The sequence below is a fragment of the Tamandua tetradactyla genome, chromosome 9 (genome assembly GCF_023851605.1).
Source record: "Tamandua tetradactyla isolate mTamTet1 chromosome 9, mTamTet1.pri, whole genome shotgun sequence".
Lineage (NCBI taxonomy): Eukaryota > Metazoa > Chordata > Mammalia > Pilosa > Myrmecophagidae > Tamandua > Tamandua tetradactyla.
Window position 1 is genome coordinate 93,659,403 of NC_135335.1, and position 22,867 is coordinate 93,682,269.

General features: G+C 38.0%; 2 protein-coding genes across 6 annotated transcripts in view; both read right to left on the reverse strand.

Annotated features, from left to right (window-relative positions):
• Positions 1 to 7,941, reverse strand: part of C9H5orf34 (chromosome 9 C5orf34 homolog) — a 36,547-nt gene extending 28,606 nt beyond the window's left edge. The window contains exons 1-2 of the mRNA XM_077117101.1: positions 7,783 to 7,941; positions 431 to 604 (exon numbers count right to left, since the gene is read on the reverse strand). Of these exons, the coding sequence (XP_076973216.1) occupies positions 431 to 556 (126 nt within the window). The 5' untranslated portion in view covers positions 557 to 604; positions 7,783 to 7,941. The remainder of the gene's footprint in view (positions 1 to 430; positions 605 to 7,782) is intronic.
• Positions 7,942 to 10,946: 3,005 nt separating this feature from the next.
• The window catches only part of PAIP1 (poly(A) binding protein interacting protein 1), a 52,236-nt gene continuing 40,315 nt past the window's right edge, over positions 10,947 to 22,867 (reverse strand). For 3 of the 5 annotated variants that reach the window (XM_077117106.1, XM_077117105.1, XM_077117108.1), the window contains exons 10-12: positions 17,558 to 17,651; positions 17,055 to 17,165; positions 10,947 to 11,229 (exon numbers count right to left, since the gene is read on the reverse strand). In XM_077117106.1, the coding sequence (XP_076973221.1) occupies positions 11,136 to 11,229; positions 17,055 to 17,165; positions 17,558 to 17,651 (299 nt within the window). In that variant the 3' untranslated portion in view covers positions 10,947 to 11,135. The remainder of the gene's footprint in view (positions 11,230 to 17,054; positions 17,166 to 17,557; positions 17,652 to 22,867) is intronic. The other 2 variants (XM_077117104.1, XM_077117107.1) reach the window with 1 other exon arrangement.

The following is a 22,867-nucleotide window of genomic DNA, read 5'->3' on the forward strand; positions in this document are numbered from 1 at the left end:
TCGTACATTCTGAATTAATTGTTTCAGCTCCTGTATGTCATTTGAATTGTTGGTTTGTTCCTTTGACTGGGCCATATCTTCAATTTTCCTAGTGTGATTTGTTATTTTTTGCTGGCATCTAGGCATTTAATTACCTTAATTAGTTTATTCTGGAGATTACTTTCACTTTTTTTTATCTAGGATTTTCTTGCTGGATGAATTTGTTGTCTATCTGTTCTTTGACATTCCGTTCAGCTTTATCTAGACTTTTAGCTTAAGTTTTGTTTAACAGAGAATTTTTCAGTTCTTGTTTTCTTGTTTCTTGCCCTGCTTGTATGGTGCCTTCCCCCTGCCCCCAACCCCCACCCTTAGGAGGGTCTACTTAGATATTATAGACTCGAGCTAGATTTTCCCAGACCAAACCGGCCTCCTATCAGGAGGAAAGAATCACCTGCATTGGTTTTCCCTGAGAGTGAGACCCAGCAGGTTGAAAGACTTTCCTGTGAAGTCTCTCGGCTCTGTTTTTCTTATCCTGCCCAGTATGTGGCGCTTGTCTGCCTGCACGTCCCACCAGCATAAGATGATGCGGTACCTTTAACTCTGGCGGACTCTTCCTGCTGGGGGCCTGGTGGAGACAGAGGAGAGGTTGTAGGCTGGTTTTAATGGCTTCAAATTACCAAGCCCTGGTGTCTGAATTCCTTGAGAGAGGGATTCCACCTGAGTTGGGCTTCATCCCTCCTTTGGGGAAGGTACAGGCTCCAGACAAGCCCCCAAAAGAGCTCACTTCTGCTTATGCCTGGGGCAGTTGCAGCCTGAGAAGTCCTGCTGCCATATCCAAAGGCAGTCAAGCCTTTGTAGAAACACAGCCACAAAAACCTGTTTCCTTCTTTTTTTCCCCCTTTTTCCATCAGCCCTGCCCCCTTGGCGCTGGGACAAAAATGAGCAACCTCCACTTTGACCAGGTTCACCTAAGTTGGGGGCCTATTTTTAGTAGTCAGAATTTGTTAATTAATTTCACAATTGGAGTTTAATTGTGCTCAGTCCATGCTACTGGTACATTTCCTTTCCTTTTCCCTCTGGGAAGCAGCTCCTGTGGGGGAGGGGCGCCGGCCGCCACAGCTTGGGGAACTCACGGTTCTGTGGGGGCTCACAGCCAGTCCAACTGGTCCAGACTGGGGTATGCTCTGTGTCCGGTCACTGACATGGCCCCAGGAGCTGTTCTGTACTGTTTCTGGTTATTTAGTAGTTGTTATGGAGGACGAACTAAAATGCGCACATTGCTAAGCCGCCATCTTGACCCGGAAGTCAAAAAGTGATATTTTACTACACTTAAATGATCTGAAATTAACATCCTTATCAGAATACGTTAATTAAACCCTAATGGACTTTACTCCAATGTGGAAATATCACATACTGGGAGAAGATAGCTCACCATGTTGTAAATGCCATTATAATTTTAGTATTTTCATTTTTCTTAAATTTAATTTCTGTAAATTGCATGTTCAGTATCTCACGTTAGATAAGCAAATTCTACCTTTGTAACAAATTTGCAGCACATCATTTGTAATACATGTAAACGGCAGGCCAAAAGTAAACGTTGGGCCCAATGAAAAAAACACAAAACAATGTCCAAATACTAGTTCCTAGTCTGGCATTAGGGAAGTAGTTCCTTGCCACTACTGAGCAAGGTAATTAATCTCTTAGTGTCTTGGATTTCCTCATTTCACCACATTCAATTTCCACTTCTCTATCTCTAAAATCACTCCATAGCTTTACCTATGTTTTCCAGAGGTGTGAATGAAGAGGAATTACTGTCAAGTTCCATTTGCTCTTTACCATTTCCTCAGTTGTAAAATGGAGATAATAATAAGATTGTTGGGAGAATAAAATGAGACATGTAATTGTCTTTAATTGGAGGTGCTCAACAAATCTTATGAAATGTCTCTACTCCTTTATAAGGCTAAATCTACCCCCTTCCAGGATATTATTTCCCTTCTACTGCTAACATGATCAAGTTTCATCTCAGAAAAAATAACTTTCCACAATACCACTTTCCCCAGTTTATCTCTATTTCCTACCAATAAACTTCTCAAGTGTATTATCCTCTCATTGCCTACTTTTTCTTCAATAATCTTCAATACACTGCAGTCTGGTTTCTTCCTCCACCTTTCTCTTGAAATTGTTTTACAACAGTCACCAATGTCTTCTGAAACCCAAGGACTTTAGTCTTCATCCTACCAAATCTGGTCAGTCTGTAACATTGTTTGTTTTACCTTTCTCTGTACCAAACTCTCTCTTCCTTTCTCTTTTTCCCCCTCCATATTTCTACCTGTTTTTATTTTAATCGTTTCTCCTCTTCATTCTCTTAAAGCAAGGATTTAACTTAGTTCATCTTTAACTTTGGTCCCATTTTTTCTCTTCTTACTATATCTCATGCCACTTCTATACCCCACCCTTGTTTTTTCCTATCTTACCCCCTTTTGATGTATGTAATCTAGCTGCATTTGATAAAGCCTATAATCTTTTGTGGAATATGTCAGGACATAACTAGTAAACCATATGGTCACTCCTGAGGAGGTTTCATCTATTCAAACTTTATTTTCTATAGAGAACTTCTAAATCTACCTGACTTCTCTCCAGAGCTTCCTCTCTTAGACCTTATTTCATGTGCCTATCCCATAGATACATTAAGTCTGACAGGAATAAAATGGAATTTAACCACTCCCGCCCAGAACAGACTTTGGTAATATAACCTAAATATATTTCACTCTTACTTCCTTCAAGTCCAGTTTCCATACAAAAGCCAGAGGAATCTTTTAAAACAAAAGCAAATCTATCACTCCCTGTCTTAAAACACTCCATTTGCACTTACAATAAAATTCAAACTCTTAAACACGACCTACAAAGCCCACACAATCTGGCCCCATCTAGCTCTCCAAATGTGATCACCTAATTCTTTCCCTTCAGGACGCTTCAGTCAAACCAACCTTTTTATGCTTCTTTAAAGAAGCTCTTTCCCACCTCAGGAACTTTGCACTATTCTTTCTACATAGCATGTCTTTTCCTTGTCTTTGTCATCCTATAGGTCTCAGTACTAATTTCCTCAAAGGCCTGACTTGACCAACTCAGTTAAAGTTGTCCCCCAATCCTCTCCCAATCACCTTTTATCCCATTTCCTCTTTTTTTCTTCAGATCATCTACTGCTGTCAAAACTGATTCGGGGGTGGGTACAGTGGCTCAGTGGCAGAGTTCTCATCTGCCATGCTGGAGACCTGGGTTCAGTTCCCGGTGCCTGCCCATGTAATTAAAGAAAAGACCTGATTCTGTTTTATTTACTTGCTTACTGTCTGTTCTCTCTCACTAGGCCATAATCTCAACTCAAGGACCTTAATCTGTTTTATTCAGTTATCCCTGGCACCTAAAACTTAAAAAATAATAAGGGTACAATAAATACTCATTGAGTGATGAAATAATAAGTGAAATTATAAATTCCTACTCCTTCTGCAGTTGCAATTTCACTTAATGGCAGAGTACTGTTAGTAGCCAAAGTTAGTAATATTTGATTTATCACTCTGCCTCCCTCCACAGCTCTGTCACAAGTCCTGTTGATTTTACCTGAAAAGTCTCTCTCTTGAACCTGGCTCTCTTTTCCTCCTTTTCTCTTTCAGGCCATTAATTCTCTTCTCAATTCCTGCAACTGTCTTGGACATTTTTTCAGTGTCTTCCCTTTCCAATTCCTCTCTAGTATAGCTATCATAGTTAACTTTCCAAACCCCAAACCAAAGGCTTTATATCACTGCATACAGTTGATGGTCTAAAGTTCCAGACATTAAAAAACCTTAATCGACTTCTGGGTAAAGATGGCGGCTTAACAACGTGTACATTTTAGCTCGTATTCCAGAACAACTACTAAATAACCAGAAACAGTACAGAACAGCTCCCCGAGCCAGGGTAGTGACCAGACACACAGCGTACCCCAGTCTGGACCAGCTGGACCAGCTGTGAGCACCCCCCAGAACCGTGAGTTCCCAAAGCTGCGGCAGCCAGCAACCCTCCCCCACAGGCCGCTTCCCAGAGGGGAAAGGAAAGGACTTTACGAGCAGCAGGGACTGGGCACAATCAAATGCCAATTGTGGGACTAATTAACAAATTCTGACTACTAAAAATAGGCCCCCAGCTCAGGTGAACCTGATCAAAGTGGAGATTGCTCATTTTTGCCCCAGCACCAAGGGGGCAGGGCTGACAGAAAAGGGGGGGAAAAAAAAAGAAGGAAACAGAGGTTTTTGTGGTTGTGTATCTACAAAGGCTTGACTGCCTCTGGATACAGCGGCAGGACTTTTCAGGCTGCAACTGCCCCAGGCATAGGCAGAAGTGAGCTCTTTTGGGGGCTTATCTGGAGCTTGAGCCTTCCCCAGGGGAGGGGTGAAGCCCTACCCAGGTGGAATTCCTCCATCAAGGAATTCAGACACCAAGGCTTGGTAATTTGAAGCCATTAAAACCAGCCTACAACCTCTCCTCTGTCTCCACCACGCCCCCAGCAGGAAAAGTCTGCCAAAGTTAAAGGTACCGCATCATCTCATGCCGGTGGGACGTGCAGGCAGACAAGCGCCACATACTGGGCAGGATAAGAAAAACAGAGTCCAGAGACTTCACAGGAAAGTTTTTCAACCTGCTGGGTCTCACCCTTAGGGAAAACCGATGCAGGTGACTCTTTCCTCCTGATAGGAGGCCAGTTTCGTCTGGGAAAATCTAGCTCGAGTCTATAATATCTAAGTAGACCCTCCTAATTGTGTGTGTGGGGGGGAAGGCACCACACAAGCAGGGCAAGAAACAAGAAAACAAGAACTGAAAAATTCTCCTTTGTTAAACAAAACTTAAGCTAAAAGTCCAGATAAAGCTGAACAGAATGTCAAAGAACAGATAGACAACAAATTCATCCAGCAAGAAAATCCTAGATAAAAGAAATGAAAGCAATCTCCAGAATAAACTAATTAAGGTAATTAAATGCCTAGACACCAGCAAAAAATAACAAATCACACTAGGAAAATTGAAGATATGGCCCAGTCAAAGGAACAAACCAACAATTCAAATGACATACAGGAGCTGAAACAATTAATTCAGAATGTACGAACAGACATGGAAAACCTCATCAAAAACAAAATCAATGAATTGAGGAAGGATATAAAGAAGGCAAGGAATGAACAAAAACAAGAAATTGAAAGCCTGAAAAAACAAATCACAGAACTTATGGGAATGGAAGGCACGGTAGAAGAGATGAAAAAAACAATGGAAACCTACAATGGTAGATTTCGAGAGACAGAACATAGGATTTCTGAACTGGAGGATGGAACATCTGAAATCCAGCAAGAAAAAGAAAATATAGGGAAAAAATGGAAAAATATGAGCAGGGACTCAGGGAATTGAAAGACAATATGAAGCGCACAAATATACGTGTTGTGGGTGTCCCAGAAGAAGAGAAGGGAAAAGGAGAAAAACTAATGGAGGAAATTATCACTGAAAATTTCCCAACTCTTATGAAAGACTTAAAATTACAGATCCAAGAAGTACAGCGTACCCCAAAGAGAATAGATCCAAATAGACATACTCCAAGACATTTACTAATCAGAATGTCAGAGGTCAAAGAGAAATAGAGGATCCTCAAAGCAGCAAGAGAAAAGCAATCCATCACATACAAGGGAAGCCCAATAAGACTATGCTCAGATCTCTCAGCAGAAACCATGGAGGCGAGAAGACAGTGGGATAATATATTTAAACTACTAAAAGAGAAAAACTGCCAACCAAGAATTCTATATCCAGCAAAATTGTCCTTCAAAAATGAGGGAGAAATTCAAACATTTTCAGACAAAAAATTCCTGAATTTGTGACCAAGAGACAAGCTCTGCAAGAAATACTAAAGGGAGCACTAGAGACAGATACGAAGACAGAAGAGAGAGGTGTGGAGAAGAGTGTAGAAAGGAAGACTATTAGTGAAGTTAAAAAGAAGAAAAATTAGATATGACAAACACAATCCAGAAAGCAAAATAGTAGAAGAAAGTACTGTGGTACTTAATATTTTAAAATTTCAACTAAGGTGTGAGACTAAAGCAAACAATGTTTATATGGTACAAATCTACACTTTAGCTAGTGCATCTCCTAATATAACTTATGTAGATAGTTGATTGAACACCTTAAGTACATGGAACTTTGTATAGGACATGAGATTTTGTTGGTTTGTCCAGGTGATGCCCTGATGAATCCCAGAGTGATTTGATCAGTGAGTGGAAAAGCATTTGCAAAGTCCCCTTCAGGGAATGGTGAGAACGGGGGAAAACTCAACTTCCCCAAGTTGAATTCTTGATATTCTCACAAGCAGTGTGGACAACCAAAGCTATAGGCAGAGCCCCCAGTCTTGGGGTTTGTTCATATGAAACTTAACCCACAGGGGATAGGTCAAGCCTACTTAAAATTAAGCCTAAGAGTCACCCCCAAGAGAACCTCTTTTGTTGCTCAGATGTGGCCTCTCTCTCCAGCCAACACAGCAAGCAGACTCACCACCCTCCCTCTGTCTATGTGGGACATGACTACCAGGAGTGTGGACCTTCCTGACAGCGTGGGACAGAAATCCCAGAATGAGCTGAGACCCAGCATCAAGGGATTGAGAAAACCTTCTCGACCAAAAGGGGGAAGAGTGAAATGAGACAAAGTGTCAATGGCTGAGAGATTCCAGAGTCAAGAGGTTATCCTGGAGGTTATTCTTATGCATTAAGTAGATATCACCTTGTTATCCAAGATGTAATGCAGAGGCTGGAGGGAACTGCCTGAAAATGTAGAGCTGTGTTCCAGTAGTCATGTTTCTTGATGATGATTGTATAATGATATAGCTTTCACAATGTGACTGTGTGATTGTGAAAACCTTGTGTCTCTGATGCTCCTTTTATCTACCTTGTCAACAGATGAGAGGAACATATGGAATAAAAATAAATAATAGGGGGAACAAATGTTAAAATGAATTTAGTTTGAAATGCTAGTGATCAATGAAAAGGATCAGTAAGGGGTATGGCATGTAAAAAAATTTTTTTTCTGTTGTCTTTTTCTTTTTCTGAATTGATGCTAATGTTCTGGGAAATGATCATGATGATGAATATGCAACTATGTGATGATATTGTGAATTGCTAAGTGTATGTGTTGGGAATGTTTGTGTTCCTTGTAATTTTTTTTAATTAATAAAAAATTTTTTAAAAAAACTTAATCCAGCTCCCACCTACATTCCCAGCCTCCTTCCTAGTATTTTTCATCCTCACACCCAGTACACTACGTAAGAGAATGAATAACGATCGAAAAGTCACAAGTTTGTTCTCGACATCAATGAGAATCTCTTTTTCAAAACGTGACATCTAGTTACGGAAAAAAGCCTCAACAAAACAATCACCAAACGTCACACAGCAGTTCTGGTCTGACAAGTTGTGGAAATGAGGCCAATTCACCGCACTTGTGCTTTAACTTGCCAGAATGTCCGCGGTCGCAGCGTCTGCACCTGCCCAAGACTTTCTCTAGTGATGTTTCCTGAAGAATTTGACAAACCACCAACAATGAGAAAACAATCACAACCGCAGAAAAATTAAGGCACAGGAAGACTTTTGCCGAGGCGTCGGCCAATCCGAACCGCGGGAGAGTCGGGACAGCGCCTGTTACCACCCAGGCGTAGAAAACAGGCAGAGTACTGTCAGGAGCAGAAGTTAGTGATATTTGATTTCTCACTCTGCTTCCCCTCCACACCCGTGTAACAAGTCCTGTTGATTTCACCTGATAAATCTCTCTCTTGAACTTGGCTCTTTTTTCCTCCTTTTCTCTTTCAGGCCATTAACCGCAAATCGGCGGTTCAAACCTTCCCGCGCCCTCAGGAAGCGCCTTCATTTCTCCGGAAGAAGAAAACCCGGAAGCTCCGCCCTGCCCGCGCCCAGAGTTCGCCCAGCTGACACCCTAGACGGGGCGTGGCCGGAAGTGGGCAGGGCGCGGCCAGAGTTTGCTATCCGGGAAGAAGCGCCGAGTCTGGTGTTGCGTTTTCAGCTTTTTGCCGTCTGCTCACTGTTTCCCGGTCGGAAGCGGTTCTACCTGGTTGATAGAGCCAGTGAAGACCAGCCTCCTGACTCTCCAGCTATCCGAACAAGAACTACACACAAGGGTGGATTTTAGTGCAGTGGTGCTTGATTAGTTAAAAAATCAAAATTACGATACCGCAGTAAAACTTTTTTAAATCTTTAGCCAAAAGAAAATGTTTTCCGACTGTATTTTGCACTTTTTTTCTAGGAAGTAGATATGTCCACTATATTTATTGCTATTTACGTTTATTGCCATTTAACATGTATTCCTTGAGAGCCTACTATGTGCTAGGGCCTAAAGCAGAGGGCCTAAAGCAGGGAACAAAGCCCATTTCCTTGGAGACTGGAGACTAACTGCAAAGAAAGGACTAAACAATCACTTGATCACATTTGTAGTAAGTGCCCTTTAAGATAAAATGTAGAGGGCTTTGAGAGCATTTCCTGTATTCTATTACAGCTTTCCCATCTGTCCTTCCTGTAGCTAGGATTTAAGATAACCATAGAATCGCCTCTGCTTTCTGTCAACATCCAGTTTTAGACCCTCCCCCAAATTATCTAACCAAAGGCCCAAATCCATTTAAAATAGTTGATAACACCCTCTTACTGGTACATCCCATGGTTCCCTATGGAAGGTGTTTCCTTTGCTACCAACAACAATAAACCCAGAGTATTCAGTTACAGGTATGTTCCTGGTAGTCTCTGGCTGGAGGATGTAGACCACATAAAGGAAAGCTGATGACAGGATAGCCAAATTCAGATCACCATTTGCAGTTTATTGCCAAAACACAAGACCAGCATATTTTGGCAGGTTTATGTCCTTGCTTATTGGAGATTTTTACTATTTTTGACAAAAGGCTTATTCATCCATGTTTCTGTTGAAGATATGGTAATCCTAAAGGTCAGCAATTGTGGCACAGGACCAACCCTTCCTTTCAAGGACTGTGGCAGTTTTAAAATATTTGTATTCCTAAATGGTTTCCCATAAAGCGGTGAGAGTATATGTCCTGCACCTTGAATTTCGTATGACTTCAGTGACTTGCTTAGAACCATCAGAGTGAAGTAATGTTGCATGACTTACAAATGGGACTTCCTCCTGGTTCTTTTAGAAATGGCCTTTCTCAGAACCTAGTGCCACACTGTGAGGCCATGCCAGGTGGAGAGGCCATGTTGTAGGTGGTTCTGCTCAACAGCTCCAGTTCAGTACTGGCTTCAAGTCACAACCCAATCACCAGACATGAGTGAAGAAAATTCCAGATGATTATAGCTCCCACCCAAGTGTTAGTTTTCTCAGCTGAGTTGTGACAGTGTGGAGTAGAGACAAGCCATCCTCTCCCGTGTCCCTATCCAAATTCCTGACTATAGAACCCATAAGCATAATAAAATGGTTATTGTTTTAAGACAGTAAGTTTGGGTGTTTTGTTTTTTAAGCAGCACTAGTAATTGTAACATATACTGATCCTATTTGTGAGTATAGAAGTGGTTGATGACAATGAGCTAGTGGATGCAAAATGGATGGTTATTCACAGAGCAACTGCCAGAACTTTTAAAAATGCGCAGTTAGCATTCCTTGCTCCCTGGTCTAATGATGTATTGCCCCTTTCCTACACCAACCCTCACTCCTCCAAGATTTATAGTGATCACTATCTTTAGAGAACTACAGATTATGGTAACAGCCACCATGTGACAGGACCGTTTTGAAGAAAATTCTGATAAATGTGATTTCCAAAACTCCTATTACAAATATACTTCTCTACTACAATAAGGAATTTAGAAGTTTTAATGTTTTATATTTGCTAGTTTTTTCCAAACAGACTTATTTGTTATTGAATTATTAGTCAACAGACACTGATTGGAATGTCTTCTATCCTACTATGGTTTCTCTGTTTCAAATCTTAATTTTATTACGTGTCACGTAGAAAAGTTCAACAGCAAATTCTTTAAAGTACCACGAGACTATTCCAAAAACAGAGGAAACAAAACTAAGTTTTATTTTCAAAGTCTAATTTTAATTCAGACTGAACAAACAAGCAGAAAAGTGAGAAAGCTAACTGTATTAGCAGACAAATGTACCAAATGTAAAACAGTGGATTATTAACAGAACTATTTACATGCATATTTACAAGCAATCCTTTTTTACATAAGTTTTACTTTTAGTTAGTTGGAAAAAGACTTTTGACAATAAGTAAAAATATTAAATAGGGCCAAGGTGGTGCCATATTATAGTAAAAGTATTAGAAAAGTGATTTCAAGGTGTATAAATCATAAAGCAGATGAAAACTTGAGTGACAAAGATCTAGTAAAATTCTCTAGTAAAAAAGTCAATGGCAAGTCATGCTACAAAACAAAAATTAGGAAGCCATATAAAGCAGAATAATGTTCTAGGCCTTAGGGTAATGAAGTTAGTCAGGATGAAAAAAAAAGTTGAAAGGCATTAATGTAGCCAAAACAATTTTAGAATTAGAATAGTCTTGGTTGTTTAACTGGGAGTTCTTTAAGTCTTTCTTTCTTTTAATGATATTTTAAAAGCCCTTGGTATTAAATAGCATCTGCATATGTAATGTCAGTTGTTAATGATATATTCCAAGACTTTTATGATTGTGATTCATATTTGAAACCTAATTCACCAAGACACTAAGTAAACTAAAATGAAATCTAAAGTACTTGTATCTGAAAAAGGATGCTACATTTTGCAGTAATATATATTTCCAGACTAAGACTTTCCCCCAAGAAAAGTAGAATTTAAAGGATAAGCTTCTAACCACCTAGCAAAATTTACTTTCAACATTTCATTTATTTCAAAATCGATTTTATTGCAGTCAAAACATTGGAATTAACTGTACATAATAAACTATTATATATATATACACATTTTAAGTTATAGGGAATAAAGTTTATTTTGGCAGATAGTGTTAAACAAAATTAAAGTTGCATACATTAGTAACATTAAGTCAAGATCCTTAATTTGGTATAAGTGTGAAACATTTTCTTCCTTTCCCATGTTCTGCTAAACCACCATACCTAGACTGCTTTATAAAACTGATGTGCTGAAATTTAACTTTACTGCTTTCGCTTATGCTCTGATTCTAGACAAAACTTTTCATAAGCTTCTTCTATCTCTGGGTCCATCTCATCATCAATATCATCCAAGTATCTACAAAAGAAACAAAGATGAGTCATAAGCTTAATATTTTCAATTCATAAAATATTTATGATGATAAATCACAAAAAACTAATGTATATGATGTAACTTTCCTAGACTGAGTTAAAACGAAACCTAAGCACTAACTGTTTAGAATTGCGTAAGTGTTACTTTTTATCTATTTAACATCAGAAATCAAACAAGTTTATTCCTGCAATGACAATTATGTCACATTCCTGTTTATCTAGACTCAAACATTCGTAACAGGAAGATACATTCAAGATCATCCATTCAGATATTTTCCCACTACTAGGCAGTTTAAAATGGTGGAAAGCCAGGCTTTCCAGGTGGAGGAAAAGGTACATTTAAAATGCCAGTTAAGGATTTCATATATACACATTCTTCCTGAAGGCCACAAACATCTTAAAAAGATAGGTTCAACTACCATTTACATTTTAGAGCTGAAGAAAATGAGATTTGTGGAGGTTAAATGTGCAATGTAAAATTTTGGGAAAAGAATGTGGCAGACTCAAGAATTAGACTCCAAATCTTTCACCTTTTTCACACTTTCTCATAACATGATGCCACCTTTTTTACACTTTTCTCACAACATGATGCCGTTCTTAATTCCCTCCAATATTCACTTCTACATATAAGAGTGAGAAAACTATCTTGCCAATCCTACAAATTGTTGATGGGTCTTTTTCTTTTGTTCCTCCCCCATTTCCAGTATGAGGCCATGTATTGAAATGAACTGAAGTTCACATCAAGCACAATTTTAACTTCAGTGGTATATCCAGCAGGGTTGATCCCTTCTCACTCGGCCTGCATAGTTATTTCCCTGTATTTTTTTCTACGGAAATAGCATATAAAAGAGTATAGCAATATTATCTTACTAGATCCTTAAATGACGCCTAATTAAAATATCACTAGATAGGAGAGGAAATAAAGGTGAGCCTTATTATTTTTTTGAAACCTACAACACACAGGAGAGAAGGGATATAAGAAAAATTGAAGCCACAGACTTAATTTATTCTGCTTCCTCTACACAGGAAAAGAAACTACACAGCCTGTCCAAATTCATGCAGTTTGTTAACAGAATTGGGACTATACCTCACTAGTTGCTGGTACTTCTATAGCAAATCATAGTGCAATATGATGCTAAATAAGTATCATATTAAATTTCTTTTACTACCAAGAATGGCAGGTAAAGAATTGATATATTAATAGACAACAACTCAATTTTTTCTATCAGTCCAAATATTTCTAAACGTTCATTTGTGTTTTCTTTAATTTTAATTTAGACCTTAACAGTAAGATTTGAGCATTTTACTATGTGCCAGAAGCTGTTCTAAGTATTTTTTATTTTCATAAAAATCTGAGATGAGAAACAGGCACAGAACTTACCCAAGATCTTACAGAAAGTATTAGAAATACTTATTGTTAAATCTTAGCTATAACAATAGGATCAGTTTTTTAAAAAATTATGCTAAAGTATACTGCATTTTAACATCATTTTTCCCCCTCCAACTAAATTTGCAATTTCAGAATCATAGTCCCTGTGAGTTTTTTAACTGAGTTTTTGAAAATTTTTGGTAAGTAGTAATACGTATACCACTTGAGCTGGTTTGAAAATAGTAAAAGCCATGTTTTAATCCTGATTCAATCTGTGGAGGCAGCCATTTCTTTTAATCCCTATTCAGCAATGTAGGTTGGAAACTTGATTAGATTATCTCCAGGAGGACGTGATGCACCCAACTGTGAGTGTGACTTTGAGTAGATGGAGATATGACTCCACACATTCCAGGTGGGTCTTGATTATCAGTTTACTGGAATCCTTTAAAAGAGGAAACATTTTGGAGAATGACAGAACTGACATAGCCCACAGAAACTTCAGAGCAGAGTTGACAGAAACAACAGAAGCCTCAGAGCCAACAAAAACTTCACAGCAGAGCTGATACAGATGCTGACATGTGGAGAATAGAGACACGGAAGTTTGGAGATGCTTGGAGTCCAGTAGACATTGCCATGAACCTGGAGAGAGCCAAGGGAGAAAGCCAGCCCCAGAGAAGCAAAATGAGGAATCCCCACAGGAACAGAGGCTGAAGGCAATAAAGCCTAGGGGCAAGGGACCAACAGTTGCCAGCCACGTAAGCTGACAGAAGTGTTCCTGACCCACTGGCCTTTCTTGAGAGAAGGTAACATCTTGTTAGTGCCTTAATTTGGACACTTTCACTTCCTTTGAACTGTAAACTTTAACTTATTAAATTCCCCTTTTTAAAAGCCATTCCAGATCTAGTATATAGCATTTAAAAAACTAAACCACCACTATAAAACCATCACATCAAATTGAACATTCTTTGATTCCACAGGAGGCCAGGGGTGGGATTGCCGTATGATCCTGCAACCTTGTTACTAGGTATATACGTGGAGGAACTGAGAGTGGGGACATGAATGAACATTTGCACACTGGTATCTATGGTGGCAATGTTCCTGATTCACAATGGAAGAAGGTAGCCTAAGGGTACAAAGACTGAGAGAAGAACAGCTGCAAGAAGGAATGAAATTGTGAGGCATGCAACCAGGTGAATGAACCGTAAGGACAGTATGTTGAGTGAAATGGCAGAAACAAAAAGACAAATATTATCATGCCTCACTCATATGGACTAATTACAGTGTACAAACTCAGAATTGAAGTTGGGAGCATGGGTTATCAGGCTGGGGCCTACTTAAAGGGTCTAGATTGTAAGCTCTTACAGCACTCACATATGTTCAGGACTTATAACTGTTATTTATGAATTCTGAGATACCGAGCTGTTTGTATATAACCTGGTAGTTCCCAGAAACTTCGGGTATTTTTATCTGACACCTTAGGCTCAGAGTTAGAGCTATGAAGCTATGAAAGTTAGTATTACCCCATACAGGAACTGTTTAAAAAGTTGAAAATGGGCTCAGACTTCAACTAGAGATATAAATGAAGCTGATCTGGATGGAACTAAGGTAGATCAGAAAAGAGGGTAAGGGATGTCGTCCATACTTTAAAACTAACTTCTGCCTGAGACCAAAGGAAGAGATGTTTATTTGGGGCAAAATTTACATTTTGGGTAATGCATCACCTAATTTAACTTGTATGGTCAATGTAGTTGAACACCATAAGTACATGGAATCTTAAATAGGGTGTGAGATCTTGATGGTTTGTCCAGGTTAGTGTGATGCCTTGATATGTCCCGGAGTAATTTGGGCAGTGAATAAAGAAGTATTTGCAAAGTCCCCTTGGGGGACTGGGTAGAAAGGAAGAAATACTCAATTTCCCCATTTGGAGAATTCCTGATATTCTCGCAAGCAGTGGAGACAACCAAATTAACAGGCTGAGCCCTCGATTTTGGGGTTTGCCTCTATGAAACTTATTCCTGCAAAGGAGAAGCTAAGCTTACTTATACTTATGCCTAAGAATCACCCCCAGAGAGTCTCTTTTATTACTCAAATGTGGCTGCTCCACTTATTCACTGTTGGTGGGAATGTCAAATGGTGCAACCACTGTGGAAGGCAGTTTGGGGTTCCTCAAAAAGCTGAATATAGAATTGCCATATGACCCAGCAATACCATTGCTAGGTATCTACTCAGAGGACATAAGGGCAAAGACACAAATGGACATTTGCACACCAATGTTTATAGCAGCATTATTTACAATTGCAAGGAGATGGAAACAGCCAAAATGTCCATCAACAGACGAGTGGCTAAACAAACTGTGGTATATACTTACGATGGAATACTATGCAACTTTAAGACAGAATAAACTTATGAAGTATGTAACAACATGGATGGACCTTGAGAACATTATGCTGAGTGAGACTAGCCAAAAACTAAAGGACAAATACTGTATGGTCTCATTGATATGAACTGACATTCGTGAATAAACTTGGAATATTTTGTTCATAACAGAGACCATCAGGAGATAGAAATAGGGTAAGATATTGGTTAATTGGAGCTGAAGGGATATAGACTGTACAACAGGACTGGATACAAAAACTCAGAAATGGACAGCACAATACTACCTAACTGTTAATATAATTATGTTAAAACACTGAATGAAGCTGCATGTGAGAATGATAGAGGGAGGAGGGCTGGGGACATAAATGAAATCAGAAAGAAAGACAGATGTTAAAGACTGAGATGGTATAATCTAGGAATGCCTAGAGTACATAATAATAGCGAAATGTACAAGGTACAATTTTTAAAATGTTTTTACATAAGGAAGAACAAAGGAATGTCATTATTTCAGGGTGCTAAAAATAGATGGTAATTAATATTTTAAAATGTCACCTTCTGTGTGAGACTAAAGCAAAAAATGTTTATTAGTTACAAAATTTATATTTTGACTAGTGCATTTCCTAATATAACTTATGTAGATAGTTTGGTTGAATGCTATAAGTACCTGGAATCTCAGGTAGGACATGAGATTTTGCTGGTTTGTCCAGAGTGATGCCCCAATGAATCCCAGAGTGATTTGATCAGTGAGTGGAAAAGTATCTGCAAAGCCCCCTTCAGGGAGTGGTGAGAATGGGGAGAAATTCAACTTCCCCAAGTTGAATTCTTGATATTCTCACAAGCAGTGTAAACAACCAAAGCTATAGGCAGAGCCCCCAGTCTTGGGGTTTGTTCATATGAAACTTAACCCCGAGAAGGATAGGTCAAGTCTACTTAAAATTTCGGTCTAAGAGTCACCCCCAAGAGAGCCTCTTTTGTTACTCAGATGTCGCCCCTCTCTCCAGCCAACACAACGAGCAGTCTCACCACCCTACCCCTCTCTACGTGGGACACAACTCCCAGGGGTGTGGACCTTCCTGGCAATGTGGGACAGAGATCTTGGAATGAACGGAGACTCAGCATCAAGGGATTGAGAAAAACCCTAGAATGAGCTGAGACTTAGCATCATGGGATTGAGAAAACCTTCTCGACCAAAAGGGGGAAGAGGGAAATGAGACAAAGTGTCAATGGCTGAAAGATTCCAAACAGAGTCGAGAGGTTATTCTTATGCATCAAGTAGATATCATCTTGTTATTCAAAATGTAATGGAGAGGCTGGAGGGAACTGCCCGAAAATGTAGAGCTGTGTTCCAGTAGCCATGTTTCTTGAGGATGATTGAATAATGATACAGCTGTCACAATGTGACTGTGTGATTGTGAAAACCTTGTGTCTGATGCTCCTTTTATCTACCTTGTCAACAAAGGAGTAGAACATTCGGAATAAAAATAAATAACAGGGGGAACAAATACTAAAATAAATTTAGTTTAAAGGCTAGTGATCAATGAAAGCAAGGGATAAGGGGTATGGTAGGTATAATCTTTTTTTTCTTTCCTGTGTTGTTTTCTTTTTCTATTGTCTTTTTATTTCTTTTTCTCAATTAATGCAAATGTTCTAAGAAATGATAAGTATGCAACTAAGTGATGATATTGTGAATTACTGATTATGTATGTTGTTTTACTTTGTTTCTTTATTTTTTTAAATAAATAAATAATTTTTTAAAAAAATGTGGCTGCTCTCTCTAAGCAAACTCAGCAGGTAAACTCACTGCCCTCCCACTATGTGGGATATGACTCCCAGGGGTGTAAATCTCCCTGGCAACATGGGACAGAACCCAAAATAAGCTGGGACCCAGCATCATGGGAATGAGAAAGTCTTCTTGACCAAAAGGGGGAAGAGAGAAATGAGATAAAACAAAGTTTCAGTGGCTGAGAGATTTCAGAAGTGAGAGGTTATCCAAGAGGTTATTCTTACGCATTATACAGATATTCCTTTTTAGTTTATGTTGTATTAGAATGGTTAGAGGGAAGTACCTGAAACTGTTGAACTGTATTCCAATAGTCTTGATTCTTGAAGACGACCGTATAACTATATAGCATTTACAATACGACCATGTGATTGTGAAAACCATACGTCTGATGCTCCTTTTATCCAGGGTATGGACAAAGAGTAAAAAAAATAAGGATAAAAAAATAAACAAATAATGGGGGGGGATAAAGGGTAAAAAATTGGGTAGATTTAAAATACTAATGATGAATAAGGAGAGGTAAAGGGTATGGGATGTTAAGAATTTATTTTTTTTCTGGAGCAATGCACATGTTCTAAAAAATGATCATGGGGATGAATACACAACTATTTGATGATACTGTGAGCCACTGATTATATACCATGTTATGGACTGTGTGTGTGTGTGAAGAGTTCTCAATTTAAAAAAAAACATTCTTTCATCATCTACTTTTTTCCTACTCTAAACTCCATCTATGAACTGTGGCCATAGAAATTTCACAAAGAAAGTTTGTAGCTAAAGATAACTTACGGATCACCAGCCCCTGATAAATCTGTTCCATTTTCTTCATAATCTGGAAAAAAGTCTTCTCTTTCAAGTAACTCTTGATATTTCTCTTGGTAATCTATAGGACAAGACAGAAAAAAATTATACTTCTGAAAACAATTATGTGAAATGACCAGTTACCCCTAAAAATTCTCATTTTTAATCTTAAGACATTTCATTTAAGCAGATTTAATGTTTACATGTCACAAAATTAAAATTCTAGTTGGCTTGCTCCTCCCCCCGTATGCTCATAAGCCTTAAAATTATACATAATATTCCTCTAAATGTAAGTTGGAGAGAAAAAGCTGCTGTGAATATACCACAGTACACTTCACAGCCAATGTGTATGCTGATTACATTTCTACTGCTTCTTTCCATCAGACAAAAAATTAGCTATACGACTTACGGGGGAAGCATACATTCTTTCTATATTCCACAAGTAAGGATTTTAATTAATATCTCTGGTTTCCATCACTCTTTGTTAAAGAGGTAAAGTAAGCTATTTGGCTAGCAAATAATGGCCACTGAGATTCATGTTTGTCAGTTAGAGGAGGTTAATCTTATCAAAAGTTCTGAGCAGACAATTTTTTTTTTCCCTTTCAGTTTCATTAGAGACCACTGACTGGGAGTCACCTGGTAAATGTTTCATCTCTGACAGACCCAAACTTTCCCTGTGTCAGGCTCTTCTGAGGTAATACAGATAGTATTATAGTTCCCCAATTATCTTAGGCAGAGAAGAAGGGTGTTATTTATTGGATTGCTTTTAAGATTAGTATGTCTGTGTGGAGTCATTGCTTCTGAATAACAAAATGGATTAATGCATACTAAAACTAGTACCTTACAATTAGCTTCTTATGAACAGAAGCCATCTCATATTTTGAAAGGATAATATAGTTTACCTTAGCTAGGCAAAGATCATGTCAGTCTCTATAAAAATAGAACTCCAATTTAAAGAGTTGGTGATATTTTTAACTTCCAATTTTGACAATCTGGAGAACTATTTAAACAAATAAACTTTCACCTAAAAATACTTAAGAAATACTAGATAAGAAAAACTTCTTTTAAATATAGAACTGAGCTCACAAAAAAAGAAAATAAAGACACCAGATGACAGAAACAAAAAGGCAAATATTATTATGTCTCACTCATATGGACAAACTATAATATACAAACTTGGAGAATCAAAATCGAGAGCATACTGATAATTAACCTGCATTAGGAAACCCTGTGAAATTGACATAGTTCTTAATTCAGAGGGCATGGCAGGCAAGCATTCTTACCTGCTGAGCCACTGTGGCCCACCCCACAATATATATTTTTGATAGCACACTATCTAATTAAAAAAAATAGAAATAAGAATAATGAAAAACAGATGGTAGGTCATAAAACAAGTCTTTGGGCCCACATACATTAGGGAGATGGAATTTGGACCCTACTCACATTTCACCCTACATTAACCTGGGACCCTCAAAGAGCTGCTATCTAAAGCAAAGGGTGGGCACTGAGAGGTGTGGAGAAGACAGGGGGAGATGACTCAATGACAAAGGTAGACAGCAAGGGAGCATGACTGTCTTTGCCCGGGTTTGGAGTGGAGACAGAAGTACTCTGGAGAAATAGTGTTCCTAGATAACTCCTAATGACTGTCCTCCAATTCAATTATCTACTACCCACATAAAAATCCCATATGACAAGAAAATAAAAATTTGTTCCAAGCAGTAACTCCTGGCAAGAGAAAATATAAAATCCATGTTGGACAGATGTTCCTATAATCCAAGCTATAAGGGGGTTTCCATGAAAAAAAAAGGAGTTAAAACAGGGGTTATAATAATGAAACTTACCCTCAAATGGTTTAGGGAAAAGAAAATGCAACAACTGTGTGGAAATAGCACAACGACAAGGCAAATGGAGTAAACTATTAACAAAAGGCACATCGAGGTAAAGGGTATAAGAATGTTTACGGGACTATTTTTTACTTTTTATTTTTTTAAATATTTGTATTGAAAAATATCCACACACGTATAGTCCAACCATATTATACAACCAGTAATGTACAATTTCATCACATATTCTTCCCCATGATCATTTTTAGAACATTTGCATCATTCCAGAAAAAGAAATAAAAAGAAACAACAAAAAAAAAGAACTCATACATCCCATACTCCTTATTCCTCCCTCTCATTGACCAACAGCTTTTCAATCTATCCAATTTTTACCTTTTATCTCCCCCATTATTTATTTTTTATACTTAATTTTTTTAACTCATCTGTCCATAAATGGTATTATTTTTATTATTTTTAACTTTTCTGTAAGTTTGAAATCATTTCCAAATAAAAGCTTTTTAAAAAAAAAACACATCAAGTATGGAAATGCAACTCAAAATCACAATGAGTACTATGTCACACTCACTAGAATGGCTATAATAAAAAGTGGGGGGAAGGTTGGCAAGGATGTGGAGAAATTGGAATGCTTGCACATTGCTAATGGGAACAAATAGTGCAGGTGCTGTAGAAAACAGTTTGGTGGTTTTCCAAAAAGGTAAACATAGAATTACCATATGACCCAGTGACCCAGTAATTTTACTCCCAGGTGTATACCCAAGAGTTGAGAACAGAGACTCAAACAAGTACTTGTACACAAATGTTCAAAGGAGCATTATTCACAATAGCAAAAAGGTGGAAACAATCCAAACATCCATCAATGGAGGACTGGATAAACAAAAATGTGGTATATCCATACAATGGAATGTTCGTCATAAAAAAGAATGAAGTACTGACATAGGCTACAACATATGAACTTCAAAAACATTATGCTAAGTGAAAGAAGCCAAGTCACGTATTATGATTCTGTTTATATGAAATACTCAGAATAGGTAAATCCATTAAGACAGAAAGCAGATTGGAAGTCAGAAGGGAGAGGGGAATGGGAGTAACTGATTAATGGCTATGGAGTTTGAGGGGTGAAGATAGAGGTTATGGTTGTAGAACACACAAACAATTTTCCATGTTTCTATGTATAATTATAAGAAATAACAGCAGGATTAGAATTAAAATATGAAAAAAATAACCATTTGGAATGGTAAGACAAAAGGATTTGAAACTGAGTAAAAAACAGATTTGAACAAAAGACAGACTTTAAATATCAAGCTGATTTTCTACCAACAAGAGTCACTAGAGATAAAAAGTCAGACAGGTTAGACACAGATGAAGAACAAAGAACCAGAATGAATCAAACTAACTTTGAAGAATAAGGGAAGATTTGCCTTATCAGATAAACCAAGATTTACACTAAGGTAAGAATATTTAAAAGTGTGGTGTTGATGTAGAGACAGACTAAAGGAAGAAAGATCCATAATCACAAAGACAGCTAATAACACATAAAGCTTATATTATTTTGGTACACAAAGGAGGGACATTATAACTAAAAGAGGAAAATGACTCTTACCTGTTACTAAAAGAATAGGCTAAGGAAAAAATATTTAATCTTTTCTATATCCTTTAAACAAAATCAGCCAGATGGATTAAAGGCTATTCTAAATATGAAAAGCAACAAAGTAAGATTTTTCGAAGAAAAGGGACTCTTAAATTGGTAAGGAAGATTTTTTAAATCACAAAAGCACAAATAAGACTGATACATTTGCTTATATTAACACTCAAAGCTGATATAAACAGAGTCGAGAGGTTACCCTGGAGGTTATTCTTATGCATTAAATAGATAACACCTTGTTAGTCAAGATGTAAAGAGGCTGGAGGGAACTACCCGAAAATATAGAGCTGTGTTTCAGAAGCCATGTTTCTTGAAGATGATTGTATATTGATATATATAGCTTTCACAATGTGACTGTGTGATTGTGATTGTGTCTGATGCTCCTTTTATCTACCTTATCAACACATGAATAAAACATATGGAATAAAAATAAATAATAGGGGGAACAAATGTTAAAATCAACTTAGTAGATTGAAATGCTAGTGATCAATGAAAGGGAGGGGTAAAGGGTATGGTATGTATGAATTTTTTTCTGTTTTCTTTTTATTTCTTCTTTTGAATTGATGCAAATGTTCTAAGAAATGATCATGATGAACGTGCAACTATGTGATGATATTGTGAATTACTAATTATATATGTAGAACGGAATGATCATAAGTTAAGAATGTTTGTGTTTGTTATATTTTTAAAAAATTTAAAAAATTAATAATAATTAAATTAATAAATAAAGATATACTTAAAAAAACAAAACAAAGCTGAGAGGGAGGTACACTGGTGGCTCAGTGGGAGAATTCTTGCCTGCTGCGCTGGAGACCCAGATTCAATTCCCAGAACCTGCCCATGTTAAAAAAAATAACTCAAAGCTGAGAAAAGCCATGGAAGCAAGAAGCTGAAAGCAAAGAAATCCATTAAGAGAAGGGAGAGACCAGAAGATGCTGCCATGTGCATTCCCATGGGGCTGAGGAACCAAGAATCAAGAGTAGGCTTCATGAGGAAAGCATTATCTTGATGATGCCTTGATTTGGACATTCTCGCGGCCTCAAACTAACTCATGAATCTGCAGGAGGACAAAAACTGACAAGAGACTTGGAAAAGGTAAGAGAAGAATATATACAAAAGGTAAGAGAAGAATATATACAACAATCTGGAAAAATCTCAACGTTTAGCAATGAAGGATTGAAGGACTCCATCCTCCAAACCAAAGAAAACAGAACTTGGGAAGAAAGTAGCCCACACTACGATGAAACTTTCTAAGTACCAGAAACTGAACTGAGAATGTGACCTTCTTGGCTCAAAATCACTGCAGTTTTTCCCTGTACCACAGCTGTTCTCAGTATAACCTTTGTGGTGAGTGATGTCTGGACTCCAAGGCAATAAGGATTTGAAGGTGTCACACCTTCTCTCCCACATCTGCAGCTCCATTGCGAGAAACTGACAGAACCCCAAGAAGTTGGCAGACTGTCCTCGGACTTAGCAATTCTTTTTACACCCTCAGTCAGAGAGCATCCTCCAAACTTCAAGCCTACACAGCTTGTGCTCTTAGGCCAACCTGGGATTGACAAAGAAAAGTCTTGATGAACTAAATCACAACAAACCCTTCCTCTAACAACAACTCAAAATAATGATATACCACTGGTAGGACTTAAGGCAACAGCAAGAGATACTTTGGAGAGAGCTTCCCAGAAGCCCTCAAATTATATTCCATCTAAAGTTAGTCTTTGGAATCAGAGAGATCAGAAGACAAATTCTGGTATCATTCCTGACTAGTTGTACCCTTAGGCAGGTCACTAAATCGCCCTAGAGCTGGGTTTA